This window comes from Panthera onca, chromosome B4 (assembly GCF_046562875.1).
Source record: "Panthera onca isolate mPanOnc1 chromosome B4, mPanOnc1 haplotype 2, whole genome shotgun sequence".
Taxonomy (NCBI): domain Eukaryota; kingdom Metazoa; phylum Chordata; class Mammalia; order Carnivora; family Felidae; genus Panthera; species Panthera onca.
In genome coordinates, this window is record NC_138345.1 from 15,133,919 (window position 1) to 15,160,440 (window position 26,522).

General features: G+C 40.8%; 1 protein-coding gene across 3 annotated transcripts in view; it reads left to right on the forward strand.

The window, feature by feature from the left end:
* Window positions 1-26,522, forward strand: part of PTER (phosphotriesterase related) — a 71,424-nt gene that overhangs the window by 16,886 nt on the left and 28,016 nt on the right. For 2 of the 3 annotated variants that reach the window (XM_060659246.3, XM_060659243.3), the window contains exons 2-3: window positions 19,150-19,620; window positions 20,969-21,234. In XM_060659246.3, the coding sequence (XP_060515229.3) occupies window positions 19,189-19,620; window positions 20,969-21,234 (698 nt within the window). In that variant the 5' untranslated portion in view covers window positions 19,150-19,188. Of the gene's footprint in view, window positions 1-15,937; window positions 16,124-19,149; window positions 19,621-20,968; window positions 21,235-26,522 lie in introns of all 3 variants that reach the window. The other variant, XM_060659244.3, reaches the window with a different exon arrangement.

Sequence of the window (26,522 nt, forward strand, 5' to 3'; positions counted from 1 at the left end):
TTATTTAAAAATTTGTTGTTTGCCTATAGAAAATTTTCCTAATTTAGTGAATCTTTTTTATCTAGAGAATTCCATCAGAGCATTTTTTCCCCTGCCATCTCAAAGATTGGAAAAGAGAAATTATTGCTGTATAACCCATGAAGCTATTAGATTTGCCCTTGATCCCATTGTAGTAAATCGGCTTTCAGGAGTAGAGATAAGCTGTTTGTTATTTTTAGTGCATCAAATACTAGTCTTTCCCAAAAAAGAGGTTTCTGTGTCAGGTGCCACACTGTTTTAGAACTAGGCAAAATTTGTCATCTTGCCTTCTTCCCTAGTTCCACTAATAAAGACTGTCTTTTGGAGACAATTTTCCTCAAACTTGAGGCTCCACAAGTTGTCATCAAAATTTTTGAATTTACATTCTCATTTTTATGATAAACCAAACAATTTTAAGCATAGTCTGGATCAATATAACCGTCTTTCAACCAAATAGTGCCATAGGATTTCATTATTCATATCTTTGTTTGTTTTTAACACTTCAGTGATATGAAATTATTGCCTAAAACAATAACATTTATCTTTTTTCACGATTTTTTTTCCAAACTCGGATGTTTTCCTGGGCGAAATGACTGCATTTTCTGGGACATCAGGAGGTGGTTAGATTGACACAGTGGCGTCGAGGTCTGGCAAAGTGGTTTGGGCCCTTTCATTTCCTTTATTAGAAGTGGAGTTGTTTTATAAACAGGAGCCTCTAAGATTACTGCATGCATGTTTGTTTTTCACCATCTGACTTTGGAATCTGTACCGCTATCCGAAGGGTAGAACCGTGAGTCAAGACTTGTCCAGTTTTCTACTCCTCAACATTTTTTCTAGCCCTGCAATTTGTACTGTCTTCAACCTAACCAGTTCTATTCCCTGATCTCCAACAGACCGGTGCCCGCTCTTCTCTCTGGTGTTGTCGGGGGGGAAGCTTGGGGATAAGAGTCTATGGAAAGAACTAGCCGAACTTCTGGCCAACCAGTCGATCAAGGCTAAAACACTGTACATCATGATAAATTGGGATTCTTGTCCTGTGGTTTTTTTGTTTTGTTTTGTTTTTGTTTTTGTTTTTGCAAAAGATGGATAATGTATATTCTCTTGGTGCACATTTTAGGTGTTTATTCATAAATGTTGGTCGGCTCTCAAAGGAGTAACCTCAGGGGTCATGGTGTTTGTACAATTTTTAAAGGTCTCCCAGGAAATGCTTACAGAGCCTATGGCATTGTATTTTGCCTTCAGTGAAAATAGAAGATAGCTCATCATCCTCCTCTGAATAATAACCCCATTTCCTCATTGGTGAAATGGGAACAATAATAATCAAAAGTGGGTTTCATCTAAAAGTATGTCCTATGGTCCAGTCTTCTAGCTGGATACTTTCCGATGACTCACCTTCTGCTGATCCCTTGCCAACTTTGCAAGGACATTAGGAGATTTAATTAAAGTGTGTACAGTGCCTTAAGCTCTTCAAAGAAACACACAGCATTATTATTGTAGATAATACTTTTGAAATTCCATAATCTCGTGAAGGTAATGAAACCAACAATACAGAAAGTGGGGGCTTCAATGCAGTTTTATGAAGAACTTCCTACGACGTCATGTTAATAGTGGCCATCGTGGGGCACCTGGGTGGCTCAGTCGGTTAAGCGTCCGACTTCAGCTCTGGTCACGATCTTGCGGTCCGCGAGTTCGAGCCCCGCGTCGGGCTCTGGGCTGATGGCTTAGAGCCTGGAGCTTGCTTCTGATTCTGTGTCTCCCTCTCTCTCTGCCCCTCCCCCGTTCATGCTGTGTCTCTCTCTGTCTCAAAAATAAATAAACGTTAAAAAAATTAAAAACAAAAATAGTGGCCATCGTGTGGCTTTGAGAATGCAGACTTCAATGACTGTGAACTTTTTAATTGTAAATATTTTGATTTAATGTTTTCCCATCAATAACTAACACATTTGAGAGGTCAATAAGTATTCAAGTCATGATGTTCCTGGCCCACTTTTAAGGCTTTACAAATTTTTTTTTTTTTTTTACTTTTTTTACTTCTTGGTTTAAAGTATGATTAAAAGGAGTACTTTACACTACTCCCAGCATGATATTTTGTAAGTTAGAGAAGGGTGAAAAAGAGAGTGCTCTTCGGGGCTTCTTCTGCCCTGACATGTAGTTCTCCTGCTCTTTTTTTTTTTTTTAATTTTTTTTAACGTTTATTTATTTTTTGAGACAGAGAGAGACAGAGCATGAACGGGGGAGGGGCAGAGAGAGAGGGAGACACAGAATAGGAAGCAGGCTCCAGGCTCTGGGCCATCAGCCCAGAGCCCGACGGGGGGCTCGAACTCACGGACCGTGAGATCGTGACCTGAGCTGAAGTCGGACGCTTAACCGACTGAGCCACCCAGGCGCCTCTAGTTCTCCTGCTCTTAAAATCCCCCAGGAACAATGAAAATTGCTTTAGTTTCCTAACTCATCCCCTGTCTCCAGCATTCAGTCTATACGCACGCTGCCCATTTAATTACCATCCTAACACAGGTCGCTTCCTCTGGATCCGGTGCCTGTGTCAGTGTCTTGACTGTGGACCTGCCATGCATCATGTGTTTGAGCCTCAGCGGGCTGCTTACAAATCCCAAAACATGCCTTTCGTTGCTCATGCCCCCAGGATGCCTCCTTGTAAAAACTCTTTGTGCAGCCTTGCCTAAATGCCACCCTCCTCCAGAGAGCCCTCCCAAACCCTCCAGCACTGATGAATCTTAGCCAGACACATCTTCCCAGAACATCTGCTTGGGACCTCTTTTCCAACGTTACTGCATTCACTTGAACATCGCAGGTGTCCCGCTAATATATAAAAAATATCAATCCCCCATTGAATGCTCACTATGTGCCAGGTACCATGCTGGGGGCTCTTTAGCCTCTTACAGTAAGATTATTCCTTTTTCATCTTTGTCTCTCGTAGTATCCTCCTTTGGACGCACTAGATCCTTAGCAAACATTTGCCACATTGAATTGAAATGTACCCGGGTGAAATTTTCAGGTGCCCAGAAAGCAAACGTCTTTATGTTACCTTCCTGTGTTCTGTGAATTTAAAGTCCAAGCTATCCCTCAACTCTGTAAACCAAAGCAACTTCTCTTACTATTTCAAGGAGAGTAACAATAGCTGGTCCCAAGCCTGCGAAGAGGCTGTGATGTTCATGAAAATATCCAATTGCTTTTGGCTAACCTTGCCTCCCATCAGTGTGAAATTGAAGGTGGATAGAACGAAAAGTGTTCATTGGTTGAACAGACACCCACTGAGCATTTACTTCTTGCCAGTGGCTCTTGTAGCCCAGGGCTGGTACCTCCTTCTCCATGTGTGGGGATGGAACTAGAGAGATTATCAGAACAGAAGCTAGTTCTAGAGATGACTCTCCTTTGCATCAGGCATGGCATGGCATTTCTCATACAGCAGACCATGTTTTGGAAGCCACTAGAACAAGACAAGATGGGCCAGAACCAGGCTGGGAGAGCTTCTCGCTCTTCTTGCAGTGGCTCTCAGACCTTTTTTTCTGCATGACTATCCTTTTTAACACCAAACAGGAGAAGCCTGACAATGTGAAAGCCCATTCATGGACTGATTCTTCGTAACTTGGAATTAGCTAAGCAGGGTAGCGGAAGTCAAGACTTTTCTAAGAAAATCTACTGTATGGTCTTCAGAATAAAGGACCTGAGATGATTTTGTAGGAAATAGATTTTTTTTAAAAATATTTATTTATTTTTGAGACAGAGAGAGAGCATGAACGGGGGAGGGTCAGAGAGAGGGAGACACAGAATCTGAAACGGGCTCCAGGCTCTGAGCTGTCAGCACAGAGCCCGACACGGGGCTCGAACTCGTGGACCGCGAGATCATGACCTGAGCCAAAGTCGGACGCTTAACCGACTGAGCCACCCAGGCGCCCCAGGGAAATAGCTTTTAGATACACATTTGTTCATGCAACTGAAGGGCTCTCTGTAATTCGAGGAAGAGTGCTTTAAAATTAAACTACCTTAAAAAGAAATTAATGTGGATGGTCTATACATTTTAAAAATTAGCCTTACGAGTCGTTATCCAGTTTTACTCCTTGTAAAGGATGAGCTACTGTCATGATCCACCTGCACTAATTTAGATAGAAAATGTGCTTGAAGATGAAGTCACTTGCTGTTGGTTATTTCTGTGCTCAAGAATCTTGCCCTGGGGTGCTTGGCTGGCTCAGTCAGGGAAGTGTATGACTCGATCTCAGGGTTGTAAATTTGAGTCCCATATTGCATGCACAGATTACTTAAAAATTAAAAAAATCTGGGGCACCTGGGTGGCTCAGTTGGTTAAGCAACCAATTTCAGCTCAGGTCACGATCTCACGGTTTGTGGGTTTGAGCCCTGCACTGGGCTCTCTGCTGACAGCTCAGAGCCTGGAACCTGCTTCAGATTCTGTGTCTCCCTCTCTCACTACCCCTCCCCTGCTCACGCTCTGTCTCTCAAAAGTAAATATATCTTTAAAGAAAGTTAAAAGGGTGCCTGGGTGGCTCAGTCGGTTAAGCGTCCAACTTCAGCTCAGGTCATGATCTCACAATCTGTGAGTTCAAGCCCCGCGTCAGGCTCTGTGCTGACAGCTCAGAGCCTTGGATTCTGTGTGTGCCTCTCTCTCTGCCCCTCCCCTGCTCATGCTCTGTCTCTCTCTCTCTCTCTCAAAAATAAATAAAAACATTAAAGTTTTAAAAAATCTTACAAAATTAAAAATTAAAAAAAAATTTGCCCTTATTACTAAGGGAAAGTTATAAAAAAAAAAAAACTTACATACTACCATGCTGGGTGCAAAAGAATAAGCTTAAATGGCATGTTCACTATCTTCTGAGAGCTTGAAATGCAAAAAAAAAAAAAAAAGGGGGGGGAGGTAAGTTGTAAAAACAAACATGGCTTCAAAATCCCAAGCCCCCAAACTTTTGGGAATCCATTTTCCATGCTTTTTAATAATACTTTTAGCTGTTTTGATTTAGGGAAATAATATGAACTGCTGGAAAAGGGGTGTGCTATGATCTCAGAATTATCTGTTGTCAGAAATGTGTTACATAAATATTCCAGGACAACTTTTTTAGCCCTTTGCCAACAACTGTTAACTTGCTCTTCCTTCTTGGTCCTTCTTCTACTTCCGTGTATAATTTCCACGCTCCTACTTTAATATTTTTTTCTTCGCTTTATGTGTCTTTTGTGCAAGTTGCCTCCAGTCCTTCGTGGAAGAAGGCTGGCTCAAAACAAGCAAGCGTATGCATGTTAATCAAGTACTGACTCTGTGCCAGGCACTGCGGGTGGCTGACGACTCGCGACTGACCGAGACACGGACTCTGCCCTCAAGGAGGTCAGAGTCTGGAGGGAGAGACATTAACCATTAACTTAAGAAGTGAGTTTCAAGGTAAAGGTCCAAGGGCTAGGAGAGAACTTAGAATCCGCATGTTTCCCGGACTGCCTGAGCCACAAGGCGGAACATCAGGAAAAGCTTCTGATGATGCCAAAAGCCCTGTCCTCGATGCCTAGCAGAAGTGAGCTAGTAGAGAAAAAGGGTGGAGGGGGCTGGGTTTGTGTAAGCTGAGGAAGAAAGAGGCAGAGAAGCGTGAACAGTCTGAACCCAGAGAAGGGCAGGCAGTTGAACAGAGTGGCAGGAGCAGAGTGGGTTCAGGGGGCACCACCAGGCTCTAGGTATAGATTTGTCTCTTAAGGTTAGCAGGACGACACCCGGGGGAGACCTATCTGAGTCTGTGTTTTAGGGAGAGCACTCTGTAGGCTCGCTGAAAGCGGACCACAATGGCAGGGAAACCGGGTTAGAAGCTCCTGGCAGTAATCCACCTGAGAGAGGGGGATGGTGGCTGCACTGTAGCCGTGGCTGTGACGATACAGAGGGAAAGAGTGAAGGAGAGATTAAAATGGTGGTGTTTGTGGCATTTAGAAACTCCCTGTGGGTGAGGTGGGAGTCTGGGGTGACACTGGGTTATTTTTTTTTTTTTTTAACCTAGGCGGCTGATTGAATGGAGCGTCGGAGAGAATTCAGACAATGCACATCTCTAAATTCTGTCTGAGGACTAAATGTGCTTGGCAGGTAGTAATCATCCAATAAGGTTGCTATCGTTGTAACCGTAGGCTAACCTCATCTGGTTAGTTCTAACGGAACTCTCTAGAAAGTGCTGCTCATGATCGACATGTGCGTTCTCTGAGCAGACTCTGGATCAGATGGCAACTTTCGAGACTCTTAAGTTTCTTCCATTTTCTTGGCCTGTTTCCTCTTATAATATCAACCAGGCAACGAACGTTTCAGTAAGAACTTGAGATAAGAGATATAAAGTCCTTTGTGTGGCACCGTATGCATAATGGAAGCTCAGTAAATGACAGCTTCATACACGAATGGAAGGCATCATTGTTGGTTCTCAGCCTCCAGGGGCTGGGGGGCATTCTCTCTCATGGATCTTTGTAACTCTCACAGGCCCTGCCTACCCAGCACAGGGCCTTACACTTAATGCTGGCCAGTAAATATTTATTGAAACTAGAATAACTGCTACTTCATCTTTTCTTGTCTTTCTGCCAAAGGTGGTAACCCTCTTTTAAAAAGATTCTTTTTATGGTTTTGTCTTCGCATGGTTTATCTTTACTTAAACTTTATTTCATTTGGGCCCTCTTTTTTCCTTCTAAATGATGACCCACATTTCATGATTTCTGACGTTCTCCTATAAAATGTCTCCTTGACAATCCCCCATCTGAACTCCTTTTTTTTTTTATTAAATTTTTTTTTAATGTTAATTTATTTTTGAGAGAGAGAGAGAGACCGCGGGCGGCCCGAGCCAGAGCACACACGTGAATGGGGCAGGGGCAGAGAGAAGGGGACACAGAATCCGAAGCAGGCTCCAGGCTCTGAGCTGTCAGCACAGAGCCCGACGTGGGGCTCAAACCCACAAACTGCGAGATCATGACCTGAGCCGAAGTTGGACACTTTGGCTGAGCCACCCAGTCACCAACCCCCTGACCGCCCCCCCCCTGCCCCCCCCCCCCAGCCATCTGCACTCCTGCCCTCTCACAGGACGGTGTTTGATAGTGGGATCTTGGTTCTTATGTGACTTGACTGTGATAATTACTTAGAGTGCTAAACCTTTCCTAAAATTCTTACTGGGCTCCAGGATTTCCACTAGAGCCAAGATCAGTCCATTAAGGACTTGGTAAAACAGCTTGAATTTAATCACAGTGAACCATACTCACTGCAGAGACATGTAATTTGATCAGAAATATTTGCACACAAACATACCAAGTCTCAGGCATGGCTGGCAATTAGCGACTCTGTGATAATAAAGAAGAATTTGAGATAGCTCTTGAGCTCACGAATCTTTGCCTGTCTGTGTGTTTTCGTTGGGGAATTCAAAACATATATTCGGTTATTTTACATGTGGCACTGGTGTAAGCATCGGGTAGGTTTATACTGGTATCATTGGTCTTTTCCCATTTTACTCCCTTTTCCTGGTTATAAATGAAATAGATAAATATAAAAAATAAAAAACAGAAACTTGGAAATACATTAACCTGGGAAATACATTAAACTGTAATGAAGAACAAAATGCCACCCAAACATACACATGACATTTTTGTGTTTCTAATTAAGCTCTACATGTATGTAGATACATATACTCTCCATAAATTTATAGCACTTAAAATACAGTTTTGTATTTTGCTTTTTCACAAGTTATAATAAGAGCATTTTCCTGTGTCATTAAATAGTCTTTGAAAGTATAACTTGAACGTTTGCATAATGTTCTATCATACGTGTAAACATTCCCATACTGTGAGATATTTTGGTCGCTATTCTAAATAATGCCATAATGAAATCTTTGTGCGTAAATATTTTTTACGTGTCTCTAAATATTTCCTGAAGACAGATTCCCCAGCAGCAGAGTAACATTTTGAGACTCTAGATACATATTGCTAAACTGCTTTTCAGAAAAGTTGGGCAAATTTGCACTGTGGCCAAGGCTGTGTGTGTGGGAGGGCCACCGTATCACCACTCACTGTGATCTGTCTTATCTTTCACGAACCACACAGTGAACCTGTGGGTCAGATTTGTTTTAACTGCCTCCCAATGGTGCTTTCTGTCCTAACCCCATAATGTGATTTCTGTACACTTTTAGGACTAGCTTGCCATTTAAAGGGGAAAGCTTTTTTCCTGAAGTGTGAAGCTAGATTTCTATTCATGAAAAATTTCAAATGGTTATTTAATGTTTCCAGTGTGGCAAGTTAAGTTCCTTAAATGGGGCATCCATTTTAAATGTTTTTGTCATTTAGCACTGTTCACCCAAAACTAAAATCAAGCAAGCATCCCTCTTCCCCTCGTCATGGTTAGGGGCTTATCTAGCAGCAGTAATTCCAAATAAATATCCTAGTTAGTTGAGATTTGGACATTTGGACAGCTATTTGAAATTTGGGCGGTTTTCCATTATGCTGAATCCTCTGGAAATTATTTTTGAAAAATACATCATGCTTTATTTAGTTTTAGTTTGTAGGCATGAGAATTTTATGTATGTAGCCACTGCTTTCTTCATTTGTCCCTAAAAATGCCTATTTTAAACTAGATTGTCACATTTGTTTGTATATAAAAGAAGATGTAACTATCGTAGGGTATTCTAATCCAGTGGGATTTCGGGTTCTACATTTGACATGCCCTTTCCACTTGCAAACTTCAACCAAAAAAAAATTTTTTTTAATTCTTATTCGCATTTTAGAGCTATAGCAAATTTACTTTATTTATTTATTTATTTATTTATTTATTTATTTATTTATTTATTTTTAAGTAAGCTTCACACCCAGCGTGGAGCCCAGTGTGGGGCTTGATCTCACGACCCCGAGATCAAGCCCTGAGCTGAGATCAAGAGTGGGACACTTACCCAACTGAGTCACCCAGGCGCCGCTACTTTATTCATTTTAGAATGAAACTTTTGACTCTTTCAACCTCGTTCTTACATAAGGCATAAGCTCATTACTTTCTTTCTGTCCATTCTGTTCAGTTCAGGTTCACAGATGCAAACCAAATGCTAGATACTATGTAAAGACAAGGGACACACACGTACGTAAAGACACACAGAGCACATCGTCAGACACAAATCCCTTACCAGATCGATTCAGTACAATGTGACACGTCCTGGAGCACACTGTTGGTCCCCTTATATGATGTACTCACTTACAAGTGCCCCTTCCCCCAGTTAACAGGTTGCTCACATAAGCCAATTCTATGGTCTACCCAACTGACCATTCAACAACCAGGTTCCGTTCAAGCATTCCTATTTTCCCCTGTGTAGATTTCTGTGCCTGCCTAGCACCCCAGCATCTTTTTTTTTTTTTCATCTCTGGCCGATTGTTGTAAATATTGATAAATTTCAAGAAATATGATGCAAGTAGATTGCAAACCGAAACTGAAAGCCTTAAAGAAAAGAAGATGCAGTTGTGGTGAGGTCGATGACAGTGATATTGGAAGAGAACTGTATTACATACAAAGCCCAATGTGGAATAAGTTGCATCACAACTGCATAATAAAAGACCTTGGTAGGGGCTCCTGGGTGGCTCAGTTGGGTAAGGGTCTGACTCAGGCTCAGGTCATGATCTCACATTTCGTGGGTTTGAGCCCCAAGTCAGGCTCTGTGTTAGCAGTTCAGAGCCTGCTTGGGATTCCCTCTCTCCCTCTCTTTCTCTCTCTCTGCCCCTTCCCAGCCTTCTCTCTCTCTCTCTCTCTCTCTCTCTCTCTCTTGCAATAAATAAGTAAACTTAAAAAAAAATAGAGGGCCTTGGTAAAAAATAAAGCCTTCAGAGATACTTCAGCAAAGATAGCCTTTTTCGTCACTGGGTGCAAAAGTCAAGTAATGATGTCATTTCACATCATTTTGTCACCCCCAAATCTAATATTCAATTACTTCCTTGTTCTATAATTAGGACATGTTTATAATTATGACTTATTTTTATCATATTTATTTTATTTTCCCATTTGAAATATTGATCGTCTTTTTTTTAATTAAAAAAAATTTTTTTAACGTTTATTTATTTTTGAGGCAGAGAGAGACAGAGCATGAACGGGGGAGGGTCAGAGAGAGGGAGACACAGAATGTGAAACAGGCTCCAGACTCTGAGCAGTCAGCACAGATCCCGACGCGGGGCTCGAACTCACGGACCGCGAGATCATGACCTGAGCCGAAGTCGGACGCTTAACCGACTGAGCCACCCAGGCGCCCCGATCAAGTCTTAATATAACTTATTATTCAGTGTTGGTCTCTGTATTTTCTGGTTACCTACTGCTGTGTGACAACCCCAAACCACAGGTTTCAACGACCATTTTATTATCTCTCATAATTCTGTGGGTCGGCTATATTCTTCTCGATTGGCCATAGCTGGGCTCGCAGTCATGTGGAATCATGGCTGGGTTAAAATGTTCAAGATGACTCATTCATTCATCTGGTGCCTTCTCAGGGACAGCCTGGATTCTGGGGTGCCTGCCTCCCCATGTAGTCTGAGGACCTCTCCTTCTCCACATTAGGGGTAGCTAGACTTACATGGCAGTGCAGGTTTCCCCAAAGCACAAAAGCAGAAACTGCTTCCGAAGATTTGGGTCCCAAACACATCGCATCATTCCTGCCACATGCTATTGGTTAAAGCGAGTCACAGGGAAGCTCAGGTTCCACATGGAAGGGAGCTGCACACAGATGTGAATACGAGAAGGCCTGGTTCACCGGAAGCCATCTGTGGACACCAGCTCACACACTGTATTAAGCGCATTCATTTAAAAAGGCATTTCCAGTACTAGCTACCCATGGATAATGAGGACCTCCTATAGCTGTAATCGCTTTGGTGGGTCATTTCCAAAAGCCTAATGAGCTGTGATGTCAATCGCAACAGACAATCTGCTTTTAAGAATCACAGGCCTCAAGTGAAGGAACTAATAAACAGATTACAGCCTCTGATTGATTCGTAAACTTCAGACCCTTACTGTTCGTTTTTTGAAAGAACAGGTTTGGGTTTATTTGCCTAAGGATACTCAGCAAATGTTTGGAAAATAATTCACAGTTTGATGTATATAATAAGAATTTGGAGCATTTGTGTGTGCCTTATAAATTAGGTAGTGCTTTTAGGTGTTACCTTATTTGCTTTTCATTTCAAATCTTGCAATAAGGCAGGTATTCCAGTTTTCAAGGGAGGAAACTAACTCATGGTAAGCTGTTCAGTTTTTCACAGTTACACAGATAGGAAACATTGGAGCCAGAACTCCAAGTTTAGGATTCTTTCAAACCAGCCATCCCTCCTAGGGTTCTTTTAAACTTAGAAGGATCTCAAACTAAAACCGATTCTTTCTCTCTCCATGTACATGTGTGTATGTATTCACACATATATAAATTATACATTAAAAACACTCAATAGGCACATCCTCCATTGATAGTTAATGAATGAAATTGATAGGTAGTGAATGCAATTCGCGCATTCTGTTATTATATACATATATGTGTGTATACACACATGCACACACACAGGCACACATGTTTATAAACTGTACATTTTAAAAATCAGTAAGTACAGCCTTACTGATAGGGAATGAATAAAATTGAAAGGTAATGAAATTCATTCTCATTACATATATAGAGATGTATATATATACATATATATATATATATACATATATATATGCACATGTATATAAAATATACATTTTAAAAACCATTCTTAAAATACACCTTCATTGATAGATGAAGATTCTTCACTGAATGATCTATGGAAGGTCATTAATATCCATTTCAAGCTAAAGGATATTACAGAAGCATGAATGTCATCTCGAAGTCATCTGGTCCAACCCATTTATTTCATAGATGGGACAACAGGCTCCGAGTGGTTCAGTTAGTTGCCCCAAATCACACAACTATTTAGTGAAAGAGCCAAGACCTGTTGACTCTGAACCTATTGTTCTTCCAACTAAATCAAGCCACTGAAGACAGCTTCGGCTCAGGTCGTGATCTTGTGGTTCTTGAGTTTCAGCCCCGCGTGGGGCTCTGTGCTGACAGCTTGGAGCCTGGAGCCTGCCTTGGATTCTATGACTCCCTCTCTCCCTGCCCCTCCCCTGCTTGTGCTCTGTGTCTCTCTCTCTCAAAAATAAATAAACATAAAAAAATAAAAAAATAAAACATTAACATGTGATTCTCCTGGAATTAAAAGTAATGCAAATTGGGGGCACCTGGGTGGCTCAGTCAGTCGAGCATCCGGCTTCGGCTCAGGTCATGATCTCACAGTTCATGAGTTCGAGCCCCGGGTCGGGCTCTGTGCTGACAGCTCGGAGCCTGGAGCCTGCTTCCAATTCTGTGTCTCCCTCTCTCTCTGTTCCTCGCCTGCTCACACGCTGTCTCTCTCTCAAAAATAAATAAAGATTTTTAAAAAATAATTAAATAAATAAATAAAAGTAATGCAAATTGTAAACTCTTTAAGTGACTAAATACAGTTAAGGACCAGCTGTGCAATTTGCTGAAAATATTGTTGTTTCTGCGAGAAAACCTAGTGCTAAGAACCCATGGAAGAGGAAATTTGCTCTGGGAAAAGCTGAGAACTAACTTCAGGGTTGAGTTCTTTATGAAGAAAAAGAAGTTATCATCGTTGTATCCAGTAACTTGTTACGTGTTTTACTCCTAGGATTATGCTCGTAGCAAAATCAAGGAATTTACATCAAACATTCTCACAGAAGTGAGTGTAGAAACTTTCTCTGAGAATGAGGGGTTGAGATGAGCTAAATCTCATTTTTTTTCCAAATGAAGGAAAACATAAAGGTCAGTTCTGTAGATAGCATTCTGACAATATCACACTTGTCCCAGCTCTGATGTTACTATGACAAGTAGTGAGTAATGTTGCATTTTGACCTGAATACAAGGCTTTTCTGCCGTCCTCCTTTCCTTCTTCCACCTCCCCTCTTTTTATCAAGGAGGAAATGTTTTCAATTTGTTGACTAAACAGATAAAGTCAAGAAGCCAATAGTAATTTGCCAAAGTCATAGTGTATGTGACCAGCTGGCACCTGTTTGAGTAAAGAGCCCGTTAAAAAATGGGCAGAGAAGGGAGCCTGGGTGGCTCCAGTGGTCAAGCCTCTGACTCTTGATTTCAGCTCAGGTCATGATCTCACAGTTCATGAGATTGAGCCCCTCCTCTGGCTCTGTGCTGACAGTGCAGAGCCTGCTTGGGATTCTCTCTCTCTCCCTCTCTCTCTGTGCCCCTTTCCTGCTCATGCTTTCTCCATCTCTCTCTCAAAATAAATAAATAAACTTTGGAAAAAAAATGGGCAGAGGACCTGAATAGAAATGTTTCCAAAGAAGACATACAGGTGACCAAAAGACACATGAAGAGATGATCAGTGTCACTAATCATCAAGAAAGAGCAAACTGAAACTATAATGAGATCCCCTTATACCAGCCACAATGGCTAGTATGAAAATGGCAAGAAATGACAAGTGCGGGTGAGGATGTGGGACAAAGGGAACCCTTGTTCACTGTGGGTGGGAATATAAGTTGACGCAGCTACTGTGAAAAAGTTCTGGAGGTTCCTCAGACAATGGAAAATAGATAAAGCCTATGATCCAGCTATTACACTTCTGGGTGTTTGCTGAAGAAAACAAAAACACTAATTCAAAAAGACACATGCACCCCTATGTTTACCACAGCATTATTTACAACAGCCAAGTTAGAGAAGCTGCCCTAAGTGTCCATTGATAGATGAATGGATAAAGAAGATGTGGTATCCATTGGAATATTACTGGGCCATGAAAAAGAGTGAGATCTTTCCATTTGCAGATAGATGGACCCAGAGGGCATTATGCTAAGTAAATAAGTTGGACAAAGACAAATACCATATTTCACTTCTATCCAGAATCTAAAAAACAAACCAACAAAACCAGAAACAGACTCATAATACAGAGAACAAATTGGTGGTTGCCAGAGGCAAGGTGGTGGGGGGGGGTGGGGATGAGTAAAATGGATGAAAGAGATTAAGAGGTACAAGCTTCCAGTTATAAGTCACAGGGATGAAAAATACAGCATAAGGGACATAGTGATATTGTAATAACTGTATGGTGACAGAAGGTAACTATACTTATGGCAAGCATTTCATAATGTATATAATTGTTGAATCACTAGATTGCACACCTAAAACTAATATAATATTGTAGGTCAGCTATAATTCAGTTAAAAATAAAAATTTTGGGGGCACCTGGGCGGCTCAGTTGGTGAAGTGTCAGACTTTGGCTCACGTCATGATCTATCTCACAGTTCATGGGTTCGAGCCCCCATCGGGCTCTGCGCTGACAGCTCAGAGCCTGGAGCCTGCTTCCGATTCTGTGTCTCCCTCTTTCTCTGCCCCTCCCCACTCATGCTCTCTCTCAAAAATACAGTTTAAAAAAAGTTCTTTAATAAAAATTTTAAAAAGAGAGTCAATTAAGCCACAGGCCGCATCCTGTCAGTTGAGCAGCCCAAAGTGATTTCTGGCTTTAATAATTACTGGACTGAACTATCATTTTTTAATGTTTCATTTATTTATTTTTGAAAGACAGCAGGGGAGGGAGGGGCAGAGGGAGAGGGAGAGAGAGAATCCCAAGCAGGCTCTGCACTGTCAGTGCAGAGCCAGACAAGGGGCTCGATCTCACGAACTGTGAGATCATGACCTGAGCCGAATCTCAGAGTCAGACATTTAATCAGCTGAGCCACCCAGGTGCCCCTGAACTGACGTCTCATTTTAGATGAACTGTTGCTCAGGCCCAGGAAGGCCTGTGCTGATCCAGGGGAGGGAATCTTTCCCAGGCACACCCATCTGTGAGTGGCTTTTTCCAGGAGTGTCACCTCTTGGGTATATCTCCATCACCATCTTCATATGTGGGATTTGGGATTTGGAGATATCCTCAGATCAGCTCCCCAACTTCCTTAAATAGGGCAAAAAAGGAAAAGAAAAAAAAAGCTTGGGAATGAAACCCACCGTTTTCCTCTGAATGCAAAATTCAAGGCTGTTCATTTGTATCTGCGAGTGGTTCTGTTTTATTTATGTCACAGTCTGAAGAACTCGCTGGGTCCCATTTTTCCTCTGTGTACTGAAGTGGTTGGATTTCTTTCCCTTTACGCAGGTAGAGTTATTGATGTTTTGACAATGCTTAATATGAAAAGTTATAAGCCTCCATGCAATAGGGCCACACAGTCATATATATGTGGGCAAGCAGACAGGTACTGTGCATGGGGAGGAAATCCTGTGTCGCCACGGCTCAGCCACCAGACCGATATTGTTTGCGAGAAGACAGGTCACAGGCTTGAAACTGCACTTGATGAAGTATTCAAACGAGCTTTAAGAAATATTATGTGGTTTAAAACATACATATTTCGATGACAAATCAAATGTCAGCCCTAAGTGCAATGTTTGTAGGGTGCTGCGGGTCTGTGCGACACAAACCATAAAAAAATAGAAGCACCTGCATATTTGCACCAGACGGCACTTTTTTCTGAGGAGCCCATTATTTGGAGGATACTCTTACAGCATCAGCAAGTCCGGTTAGAAATTTCCAGCACCTCCTGCTGCTTCTGCTTTCCCACCATCTCCACTGCTGTCCTCTCAGACAGCCACTACCTGATTTTTTTTTTTTCCAGGTTCTAGCAACGTCCCGTGGGTCTCGGCAGGCACACTGGCTCCCCTTCGTCCATTCTCTACAGGGCTGCCTGTATTCAGTTCATATCTTCTCCTGCATAAAGCTCGGAAATGCTTTCCCATTTTTTTTTTTTTAATCAGGGGGGGTTTGATCAGGGAACAAAGATTTATTATAGAGATCGGAAGTTGCACAGTTGTTGGGGAAGTGAGCTGAGAATCAGTGCAGCAAACGTCACTTGCCAATTTAACCAATGTGTCTAAACTTGCAGGGCAGGAACCTTCAGCTGGGTCTAGGACCAGTGACAGCAGGGACAGGGGCCCCGAAAGGGCATGAGTCTCTGAGATCTACAGGAAGCTCATTCATATGTGAAATTCTCAGGAAGCCCTACCCTCTGAAATGTGGAATGTAACTGAAATGAGCATTCAACTCCAGGAGACAGAAAAATCAAAATGAAGTATAACGATCAGGGTGAAATAGGTGTAGCAAAATCTTGGGGAAAACAAACTAAAATCGCCCTCAAACTACCCACCCACCACCAAATCTCCAACAATTTGGCAAATCTGCTCTGTATTTTATAAAAGTTAATTCATGTATGTGTTTTCAAAAATGACACATCCTACACACTGTCTCTGATTTCCAGTTCAGCACTATAGCACGGATCCCCTGCTCTTGTCTTTTTCTTTCTCTTTTTTTCCTTTAAAGCTTGCATTCTTATCCGATTCTGTGCCTGTGGGAATGAGAAGGCTCATTTCCTTTGACCCGGCTGTGACAGGATTTGCAGAGGAGTCGCGTCAGTGTCTCTGCTCAAATTTCACTTCCGAAGCACAACAAAGCTTTTGGCAAATGTTACAGCTCCTCTGTCTCTTTTCCCACTACCGTCTGTTGCAGGTGTGTGCAATGCCGAAGCTTCCCATGGATGCCCTGCAAAATGCCTGAAGCCTGCTTTTTTTTGGTGGGGGTCCCTCCGGTCTGTACAGTTGGGCACTGGCAGTTCTCATTGCCCAGAACCTTCCTCCTTAATCTGTGAACTCTTCTCTCTATGGCGGAAGGCCAGTGGTAGCCCCTTGTCTCTACCTTGAGAAGAGAACGACTTTCAGGCTGAATGTTCGTAGGAGAGGGCTTTCTAGCCTCATGGGAATCATGACTGCCACATACGTATTTTATCCCACTAAAAGACACATTCCAGCCTAGAGCAGTGGCAGCTCTGGTTTGTTCTTTAGTCATTTCTTATCCTTTAAGCATGGGTTACATTGTGATCATAGGAAGCACCAACTAGTTCTGCCTGAGGAATTTCCCACGAGAGATGACATTTCTTAAGTGACTTTTTTTTTCACAGATTCACAGGTTGCGAGCTTGAAACTTACTAACATTGCTCTTTCAAATCTGTATCAATTAACCATGCTGTGTGGTACTTTTCTAGTAAAAGTGATAGTGGTTTCTCCCCCTCCCCATGTTTTTAAAAAAACCGAAGTATAGTTGACACACAAAGACAGTGACGGTGTTTTATCAGTTTATCCAAGTTTCTGGCCTCCGACCGTCAGAAGAAAGGAAAGAAAAAATTAAGCCTTATGGAAAATGAAATCGATCATTAGTGGAACTGTGATTTTGTCAACAGAAAGAACTAGCTATGTATTCCTTGCATTCAGTAACAGGGAATAAGGCATTGAACAGTGGGGTCCTAGACATCATCGATGAAAATGATTGCCCTGTGCAGTGACTGGCAGCTAGCTTCTGTCACCGTGTGAATTATTTAGAGGTTAGAAGTTTGGCTTGCAGAAGAGTGCTACCTAACGAAAACGAATGGCCATGCTAGCCACACATCCTATAGTTCTCTGCCAAACACTCGAAATCAATTATTTACACATTATAGGCCAATATATATCAAACCCCTCAGCTCCAATGGCTTGATATAAAGCTGCCTTTAGCTCGCTGCTCCCTCTTCTCCCACGCTGGTCTCTTTTCACCGTGTCTCTTGAACGTACTACACCCACTGCGAATTGTCCTCTACCCATTGTTCCCCCAAATGATCTCCTCTCTAACCAAAGACTTGGAAAAAAAGAACCTAGGGACTACCTAATAGTTCCTAGAACCAGCATCGCAAAGCCACTGCTTGTTGGCCACGTGCTGTGCCAACCATGTCTACAGGTCTTTTTTAACCTGTGGTATCTCATTTCATCGAATCCTTAGGATAGCCTAGGAAATGTGCATTGATTTCCTAATTTATAGATAAGAAAAGTGATAAATTTATAGATAATTCTAATTTATAGATAAGAAAAGTGATAAAGGGGCAGGGATGTGGAGGGTGGGGGGAAATGATTTCAGAATGTCTTTTAAAGAAACAGCTTGAGAGCTTCAAAGGCATTTTCTTTTACCTGGTTCCCAGTCCATTTGTCACCATCCTCCAAATGTGTGTGGCTGGCGGTCTGTGTAGACCACTGTTTCTGGCAGGGGTTTCGCTCTTGGCCATGGAGGTGTTTGTCTTCACACTTTCAGTCGTGCCTTCTTCTTTCCAAGAGAATCCCTTCATTTAGGGAACATACGGAACTGTGGTTTTTGCTGTCAGTGATGGAAACTTGGTGAATCCTTAGTATGTGTTACAAATGAAAGTAAATAGGATAAGTGGAGAGGTATTTACTCTTTTGGGGGATGGCAAATTTCAGCTTCAATAAATTATAGTTGCTTTCATTATAACAAAGGATTTTTGCTTTTAATGATTTTTGAAATGTTTCTATGTGCCCTAGACACAATAAAACTTCTAGAGCGAAGAGGTTTTTATTCTTGTTTTTTTTTATTATTGAACCTAGGTGTTTTCCCCCCAGTTTTGTTTTTTTTTTTTTTTTTTTTTTTTTTTGGCGGCGGTGGGGGGGAGTCTGTGAAATCATCAAGGTCAGAGAGTTTTGTCTTATGCATATTTGTATATCCAATTTCTGGCACGTGATGGACCATCAACAGGAGTCTGATAGTAGATTCATGTGGATAGTGAATGAATAGTAATGGCTAGTGATGATCAGTAGCCTCAGTATATATTTAATTTATCTGAAAAAAATGACAAAAAGTTCGGAGACAAGGCTGGTTTGGATAAAACTTACTGGTTATGAGTTTTTTTAGATGGAGATTACTGTTGAATTGACCAAGAGTGTGTACCTGTGACTAATGAGATGAAATTAAGCAAAAGGAAAATGTGAGCTGAACACCAAGAAATATTTTCAATAGATGAGGATGGGATTAAATCAGGCAGAGGAGTCCCAGTGGAAGTGGCCGGGGGACATTTAACACCATGCATGTCACTTAAGGCTGCAGTGAACTTACACAATTTACTAGAGACTGACTCTGGCTTTGGCAGGGTGATAAATGGGACCATATCTCTAGTCTCATTGATTCTCTTTCTTACACGGGTATACATTCACAGCCTCCCATCCCCTATGGACAGAATTTATGTGTGTGTTAAATTTTCTGATTATGGTTTTCTTTTTTTTCCAGAAAACACTCTTTTCAGAGCATCTCCTGGTATCATCAGAAATGTCCTCCTTAAGTGGGAAAGTCCAAACTGTTTTGGGCCTGGTAGAGCCAGACAAACTGGGCCGCACTCTGACCCACGAACATTTGACAATGACCTTTGACTGCTGTTACTACCCACCTCCTCCACGTTACAAAGCTACCTCCGAAGAACCTATTATGATGAAAAATTTATTTTGGATTCAAAAGAACCCTTATTCCCATAAGGAGAATCTTCAGCTGAATCAGGAGACGGAAGCCATCAGGGAAGAACTGTTGTATTTTAAAGCCAACGGTGGAGGGGCTTTGGTCGAGAACACTACTGTTGGCATCAGCCGAGACGTGAAGACTTTGAAGTGGCTTGCCGAAGAGACCGGCGTCCATATCATATCTGGAGCTGGATTTTATGTGGACGCAACTCACTCTCCAGACACCAGAGCCATGTCAGTGGAACAGGTAAGAAGCCCCAAGTTGTTCAGCAATGTTTGCACGTAAACTCAGAAAAGCCAGAACTCCAGACGTCGGATTACCCCTGTGTGTCACCTACATTTGGAGAATGTCACTGACTCAGAGGTAGCTGGGCATGCTACAGAAGTTTGCTAGCTAGCAAAGGCATCTGCCAGTTGGGACCCAAATTAGGAACATTTCATTTCGTGAAGAAAAAAAGTGTGAAGGAAGGAGCTCTTAACCCACTGGTCACTGGAAAACCCAAAGTGTGAAAGCTTAGATTTGTATGTATTGTGTCTGTGCTCAGTGGTGGTGCCACAGTCTGTTTGTAAACCTCATTTTTCCATTATAAACTTCAGTTATGTAACCTCGATTTTCTTGTTGGATTTTATAATAACCAGCAATAAAAATTCACTGCAGGGTGAAACTTGGCAGGCAGAGACTTGGCGCATTTGCGAATATGTTTCCTTCTTTTACAAAACAGGAGGGGTGGTGGAAGAAAATCCATTCCTGTTTTTGTTATCATATGATCTGAGGCAAGAATGGGCAGAAGGAAGTAAATCTTTCAGAGATAAAAAGAAAGAATTAACCACAAGTCTTTTTTGCATATACATGTGCTCTCTTTCTGTGATAGTAACTTAATGTGTTTATACATACTGTATTCATTTGTACGTGTCTTCCATTATCTGCTTGATACGCAAGAAATGTCACCCATAGTGTTTGCAAAGAATCAGTCAATTATTAAAATCTTCATATTTCAAAGCTTTATTTGCATTATTTTCCAATCAGCCCTTTACCTTTTTATATGTCTATTATTTGAAGACTATTCAGAAGTCAGCTATCATACATTCTTCCAACCACTCTTAGTAGTAAATATACATATGAACCAAAAAATATGATATTAATATCATGTGCTGTGAATTTCCTATGCTGTATGGGACCAAGGGCTGCATAAATAAGGGAGGACTAAAGAATCAGTTAATACAGTGGACGTATGTTCAAGGGCAGTCTTTTTCCGCTCTAGTTGTTCCTCAGGTTAAATTACAGTTTGTTTTTTTTTTTTTTTTCTCATCTGAATGTACTTGCATGAAGTCACATCTTTTTCCCTATAGCTTTCTAAAGCCCCAAATTTCTTGTGAAATAATCACAGTAAGATATTATTGAGTCTTTGATTTAGAATGACTTGTGGAATTTGAGACTTGGCCTTTCTCATTGGCCAGTATTCGCTGAATGGATGTCAAGCAGATTTTTTAAAGCACGAATGACGAAATGATTAAATTTCATTCCCACACTGTGGTGACTATGGGCTGATAAATTCCACAATCTGTAAAGTATCTTCTTTCCCACTCTTCCTTAGCTTACTGATGTCCTCATTAATGAAATTCTCCATGGAGCTGATGCAACTAGCATCAAGTGTGGGGTCATTGGAGAAATTGGTTGCTCCTGGCCTCTGGCAGAGAGTGAGAAGAAGGTTCTTCAGGCAACAGCTCATGCTCAGGCTCAGCTCGGCTGTCCTGTTATTATTCATCCTGGAAGGAATCCAAGCGCACCATTTCAGATTATCCGAGTGTTGCAAGAAGCAGGTGTAGACGTCTCCAAAACGGTTATGTCCCACATTGATAGGTAAGCAGACCATCTCCAAATAAGTCCCAAGGCACCAGATGATTATGGATGATCAAATAAATAGTATCGTCAGATTAATGAAATACTAATCACCTAGAGAAAACCACTAACTACCTGGATGATAGTATTTATAATGTTTTACAACAGACACCAATAAAAGTCGTTGCTGCCATTTTTGTGTCCCGACTCTGGGTCTGTTAGTGTCCTAGGTATTTTGTGTAAATAATTCCTTTTAATTTACTGAGTCCTCCCCAGCTCTTCATAATAACTGTCTCTATGCACGTTGTCTCTGATATTACAGTAGGTGCCAATTGTACATGCTCAGTATTTGTCAGCTGGGGGATAAATTTCTCTGCAAATATAGAAGGAAGGGAAAGTGAATGGTTTCACCCTGAGAAGAAAACCATAAATGTAAACATTCAAGTTTGCTGTTGTGACTGGTGGTTTGAATCCTCTGAATTTTGCAAATGCAATTAGAAAACATGATAGTAATAGGTATAATGAATTGTTTGGCAGTATTCTTAGTTTCCTACAGCTGCTATCACAAATTAGAAGACACTGGGTGACTTAAAATACAGAAATTTCTTTCTCACAGTTCTGGGGGCCAGACTCTGAGATGAAGGTGCTGGTGGGACTGTACTTGTTCAAAGCCTCCAGGGCTTTCCCTGGAGGGGAAAAATTTCCTCCAGGAGAAAAATCTACCTTCCTTCTTCCTTCCATTGTCGGGTTGTTCCAGACATTCTTGGCTTGCGGCCGTATAACTTCAGTTTCTGCCTCTTTCTTCACATGGCTTCCTCCTATCTGTCTGTGTCTTCTCTTCATTTCTTAGAAGGACACACCGTTAGATTTAGTGTCTACCAAGATAATCCGGAATGATCTCATCCCGAGACCCTTCGCTTCATCACAACGGCAAAGACTCTTTTCCCAAAGAGGATCATTTTCAGAGGTGCAGGGGTTAAAACATGGACAGATCTTTTTGGAGTCCACCCCTCAACCCCCAACACATTATATTAGATGTGTAGGAGCAAGCAGAATAAATGACTATCTGAACAGGTGTTGACTACAGTTTGTTTTATGAAAAGGCCTGACAGTGTTGCAAAGGCTAGACATTAGCCTTTGATTAACGAATTAAATTGATTAAGGAATTAACACAGTACAAATGGGACTAATAATACATTACAATTACTTCTATCTTGTATATTGGAATAAAGCCATATCAACAGACTGGTAAATTCTCATAATCACACCTGGCATTCAGCTATTTAATAAACTCACAGTCCTACAGAATGTACTGAAACAATGCTTCTACTTAATAGAAATATTATAAAGGCCTGTGCTGAGAAAAGTAAGTTATAGCTGTGGCAGAATAGAGAAGCCAATATTAATGACTGAGAACATCAAGGTAAAGGCAATTTTCCTGGCAACTGGGTTAGTATCAAGAACAGTACATACATGGCTATTTTCTCTTTTTTAAAATTTTTTTTAATTTTTAAAAAAAAAAATTTTTTTAACGTTTATTTATTTTTGAGACAGAGAGAGACAAAGTATGAACGGGGGAGGGGCAGAGAGAGAGGGAGACACAGAATTGGAAGCAGGCTCCAGGCTCTGAGCCATCAGCCCAGAGCCCGACGCGGGGCTCGAACTTACGGACCGCGAGATCGTGACCTGAGCTAAGTCGGACGCTTAACTGACTGAGCCACCCAGGCGCCCCTATACGTGGCTATTTTCAAACTCTTCTGGTCATACTGATAAAATACAGGGATGCTTCTAGATCCCTGTCGTAGACATAGTGCACCATAGTATGAAGAAGAGACTCTTTGGACCCAGAGACACCTGCTTTTGAATCTTCACTCTACCATGTGCCATGAGATCTAGGGTAGGTTCATGTGAATTTAAAATAATGTATTTGATCATGTTACCTTGGATGATACAGAACATATGTAGTGTCTCTAATCAAGAAAGATGATTCTTTAATACTCATTAAACAATGTGAAGTATGTCATGCAAACAAGCAAGATATATTTTAAATTTCATAAATATTTCTTAGGTTCTTGAAAACATTTGTATCATGCTACGATTATGCTCTCTATAGGTCCATTAGACTACAGTTATTAAATTAACTATGTTCAAATATTGTATATTCCTACTGATTTTGTGACTGCCCAACTGATTGATTACAAAAAGCAGTATGTTAAAATCTATTACAGTGGATTTTTAGCTTCTGATTGCGTGTGTGTGCGCGCATGTGTGTGTGTGTGTGTGTGTGTGTGTGTGTATTTTGAAGCTATGCTGTCACAAGTTTTTTTACCTTCCTGGTGAATTGAAATTTATTTCAATGTATATTGAATTGCTTTATCTCTAGTAATTTGAGTAACGCTTTTTGTTTGAAAGGCTGTTTTATCTGATGCTAGTGCGACTATACTGATCTTTCTGTATTAGTTTTATAATTTAGATGTGTTTTACATAAGGGGCATGTGGCTGGGTTTGGGATTTTACCCAGTCTCTTCTTTTATATGAAAAATTCAGTTTACATACATTGACCATGTTTACTAAAATGTTTACCCCACCTTTTCTTTTTATCATAGTTAATGTCATTCTTCCTTGATTTCTTTTACTGATTTTTTTCACCTCCGTATTTTATCTTTCCCCTTTAATACTTTGGAAGGTATATATACTATTTCTATCCTATCAGTGGTTATGATAGAAAATGTAACATGTATCAAATGTAACATATCAAATTTTAAATATAATAAATTTCTTACCAACCTTCCTGGTAAGACAAAGACCCTAGAACCCTTCAATTTCAATCATCTACCATCTAAGTTTTATACTGTTTTTTTTTCCAGAATGTGTGTCTATTTTCTTTTTCTAATCCCAGTGACTAGACATGATTTTACTATCATAAAGACATATTGATGGTCACTGTATATTTAGATTTGCCTTTCTGTTGGCAATTTTTTTGCTCACCATTTGCTCTTACATCTCAGGTCTTTATCCTTGAATTTCCTAAGGTAAATCATTTGAAGATCCTTTGATGTGTATCTGTTTTGGTAATAAAAACTTAGCATATAGGTATCTGAGAATGCCTTCATTCCTTCATTCATAAGAGGTAATCAAATAGAAAAGGCAATTTATCATAATTAATTAAAATATACAATTCTAATTACAAGTTAGTTTTTCTAAGCCCTTTAAAGATATTCCATTTTCAACTGAAATATGGTACTGCCGTTCATAAGTCGGCTGAATCTAATTATGCTTCCTTTGAAGTAACGTGCCTTTTTTTTTCTGTTTTTAACCTGTCTCTGGTAGTCTGTATTTGCACTATGATCTATCTCAGTGTGAAATTCTTTTTATGGCGTATGCTTGGGATTCCTGGATATGAAAATGTAGTTTTCATTGTTTCTGGAAAACTTTAGCCATTGTCTCTTTGAATATCACTCTATCTGTATCTTCTTGGTTATTTGCATCATAAACTCCAATTTGATATATGTAGGATCTTATTACCTGTTCTGCAGGTCTCTTAACATCTCCTTCATGTTTCCATCCATTTGCATATTTGAACTATTTTTCTTAAAGTTCTATCTTCCTATTTACTACTTCCCTCTCCAGCAAAATCAATCTGTTGCCTAGCCTATCAATTTGGTTTACAGTATTAAGAATAGGGGTACCTGGGTGGCTCACTCGGTTAAGGGTCTCACCCTTGATCTTGGCTCAGATCATGATCTCACGATTCATGAGTTCGAGCCCCACATCAGGCTCTGCACTGACAGTGCAGAGCCCGCTTGGGATTCTGTCTCTCCCTCTCTCTGCCCCTTCCCAGCTTGTTCTCTCTCTCTCTCTCTCAAAATAAATAAATAAACTTAAAAAAAATAAGAACATAAAACTTAAAACCATAGTCTTTTCAAAAAAAATTCTGTAAGTTCTATTTGTTTACTTTTTACATCTGCTTGGTTAATTCTGATAATTTCTTTTTCCTTCAAGATGTTTACAATTAAATCTTTGAAAAATATTAAACATATGGGGCGCCTGGGTGGCTCAGTCAGTTGACTGTCCGACTTCAGCTCAGGTCATGATCTCACAGCTCGTGAGTTTGGGCCCCGCATCGGGCTCTGTGCTGACAGTTCAGAGACTGGAGCCTGCTTCGGATTCTGTGTCTCCCTCTCTCTCTGCCCCTAACCCACTCGCATTCTTTCTCTGTCTCTCTCAAAAATAAAAATAAACATTAAAAAAATTAAAAAAATATTAAACATACCATATTTAGCTTGTAATCAATAAATCTAATTTCTAAGGCCTGATTTTATAGTTTGTTGGTTCTTCTGGCTTTTATTCATGTGAGGTTATTTTCTCATATTAAAAATATGTTATTGTGATCTTGGATTCCTTGGAAATTATTATGAGTCCTAGGTTAGAAGGTTTTTTTTTCCCATTTGTTTGTTTGTTTGCTTTATTCGTTTCTTATAGGCAGTTAGGGGGCATTGCCAATCTGGTTCTACTTTAGACTCAATTTTTGTAAATAAAAAAAATGTTTATTTATGGCAACATGCTCATAGTATAAAATTTACCATTGTACCCATTTTGAGGTATAAAGTTCAACGGTGTTGTGCAACCAATCTCCAGAACTCTTTTCATCTTGCAAAACTGAAACTCTGTACCCATTGAACAACAACTCCCCACTGGCCATGGCACCTACCATTCTATGAATCTGATGACTCCAGGTACCTCATTCAAGTCATACAGTATTTTTTGTATGTGTGTGACTGCTTAAACTTTTGACTTGAAGAGTTTCGAACCACACAGGTTCTATGAATTCTGTCCCCTAAACTCAGTGAGTGTGGGCTTGTGGTTATGGATTCTCACTGGAGACATTTTTTCTCACTCTGCTTCCCTTTCACCAGAAGACAATACTGAGAAAGGCATATCACCAAAGACTCCCTCTGTGAACCAGGTTTTTACCTATTCTGCCCACAGGGGTAGTGTCTGGGGTGAGGGAGCCCTCCCTTTATGTACCGATTGGAACTGTGTTCTCCAATTTACTTCCTGCCTTATCCAGGCTGGGCTCTGTCTCCCTTTGGTCCATTAACCTACCCCTCTCCCCCACCTGCCAGGCAAATGAACACTCTAGGTCTCCCCTTACCTCTCAGTTTCTTTGCTCCCTTGTTGTTCCTGCACCATGAGAAAGTCCTTTACTTCCCCACCAGCCTAATCAAGCATTTAAAAATATGATTATTTTTCCCCTTTCATTATATTCAGTATTTTACATGCACGATGCTGGAGAGGCTTTCTCTGAA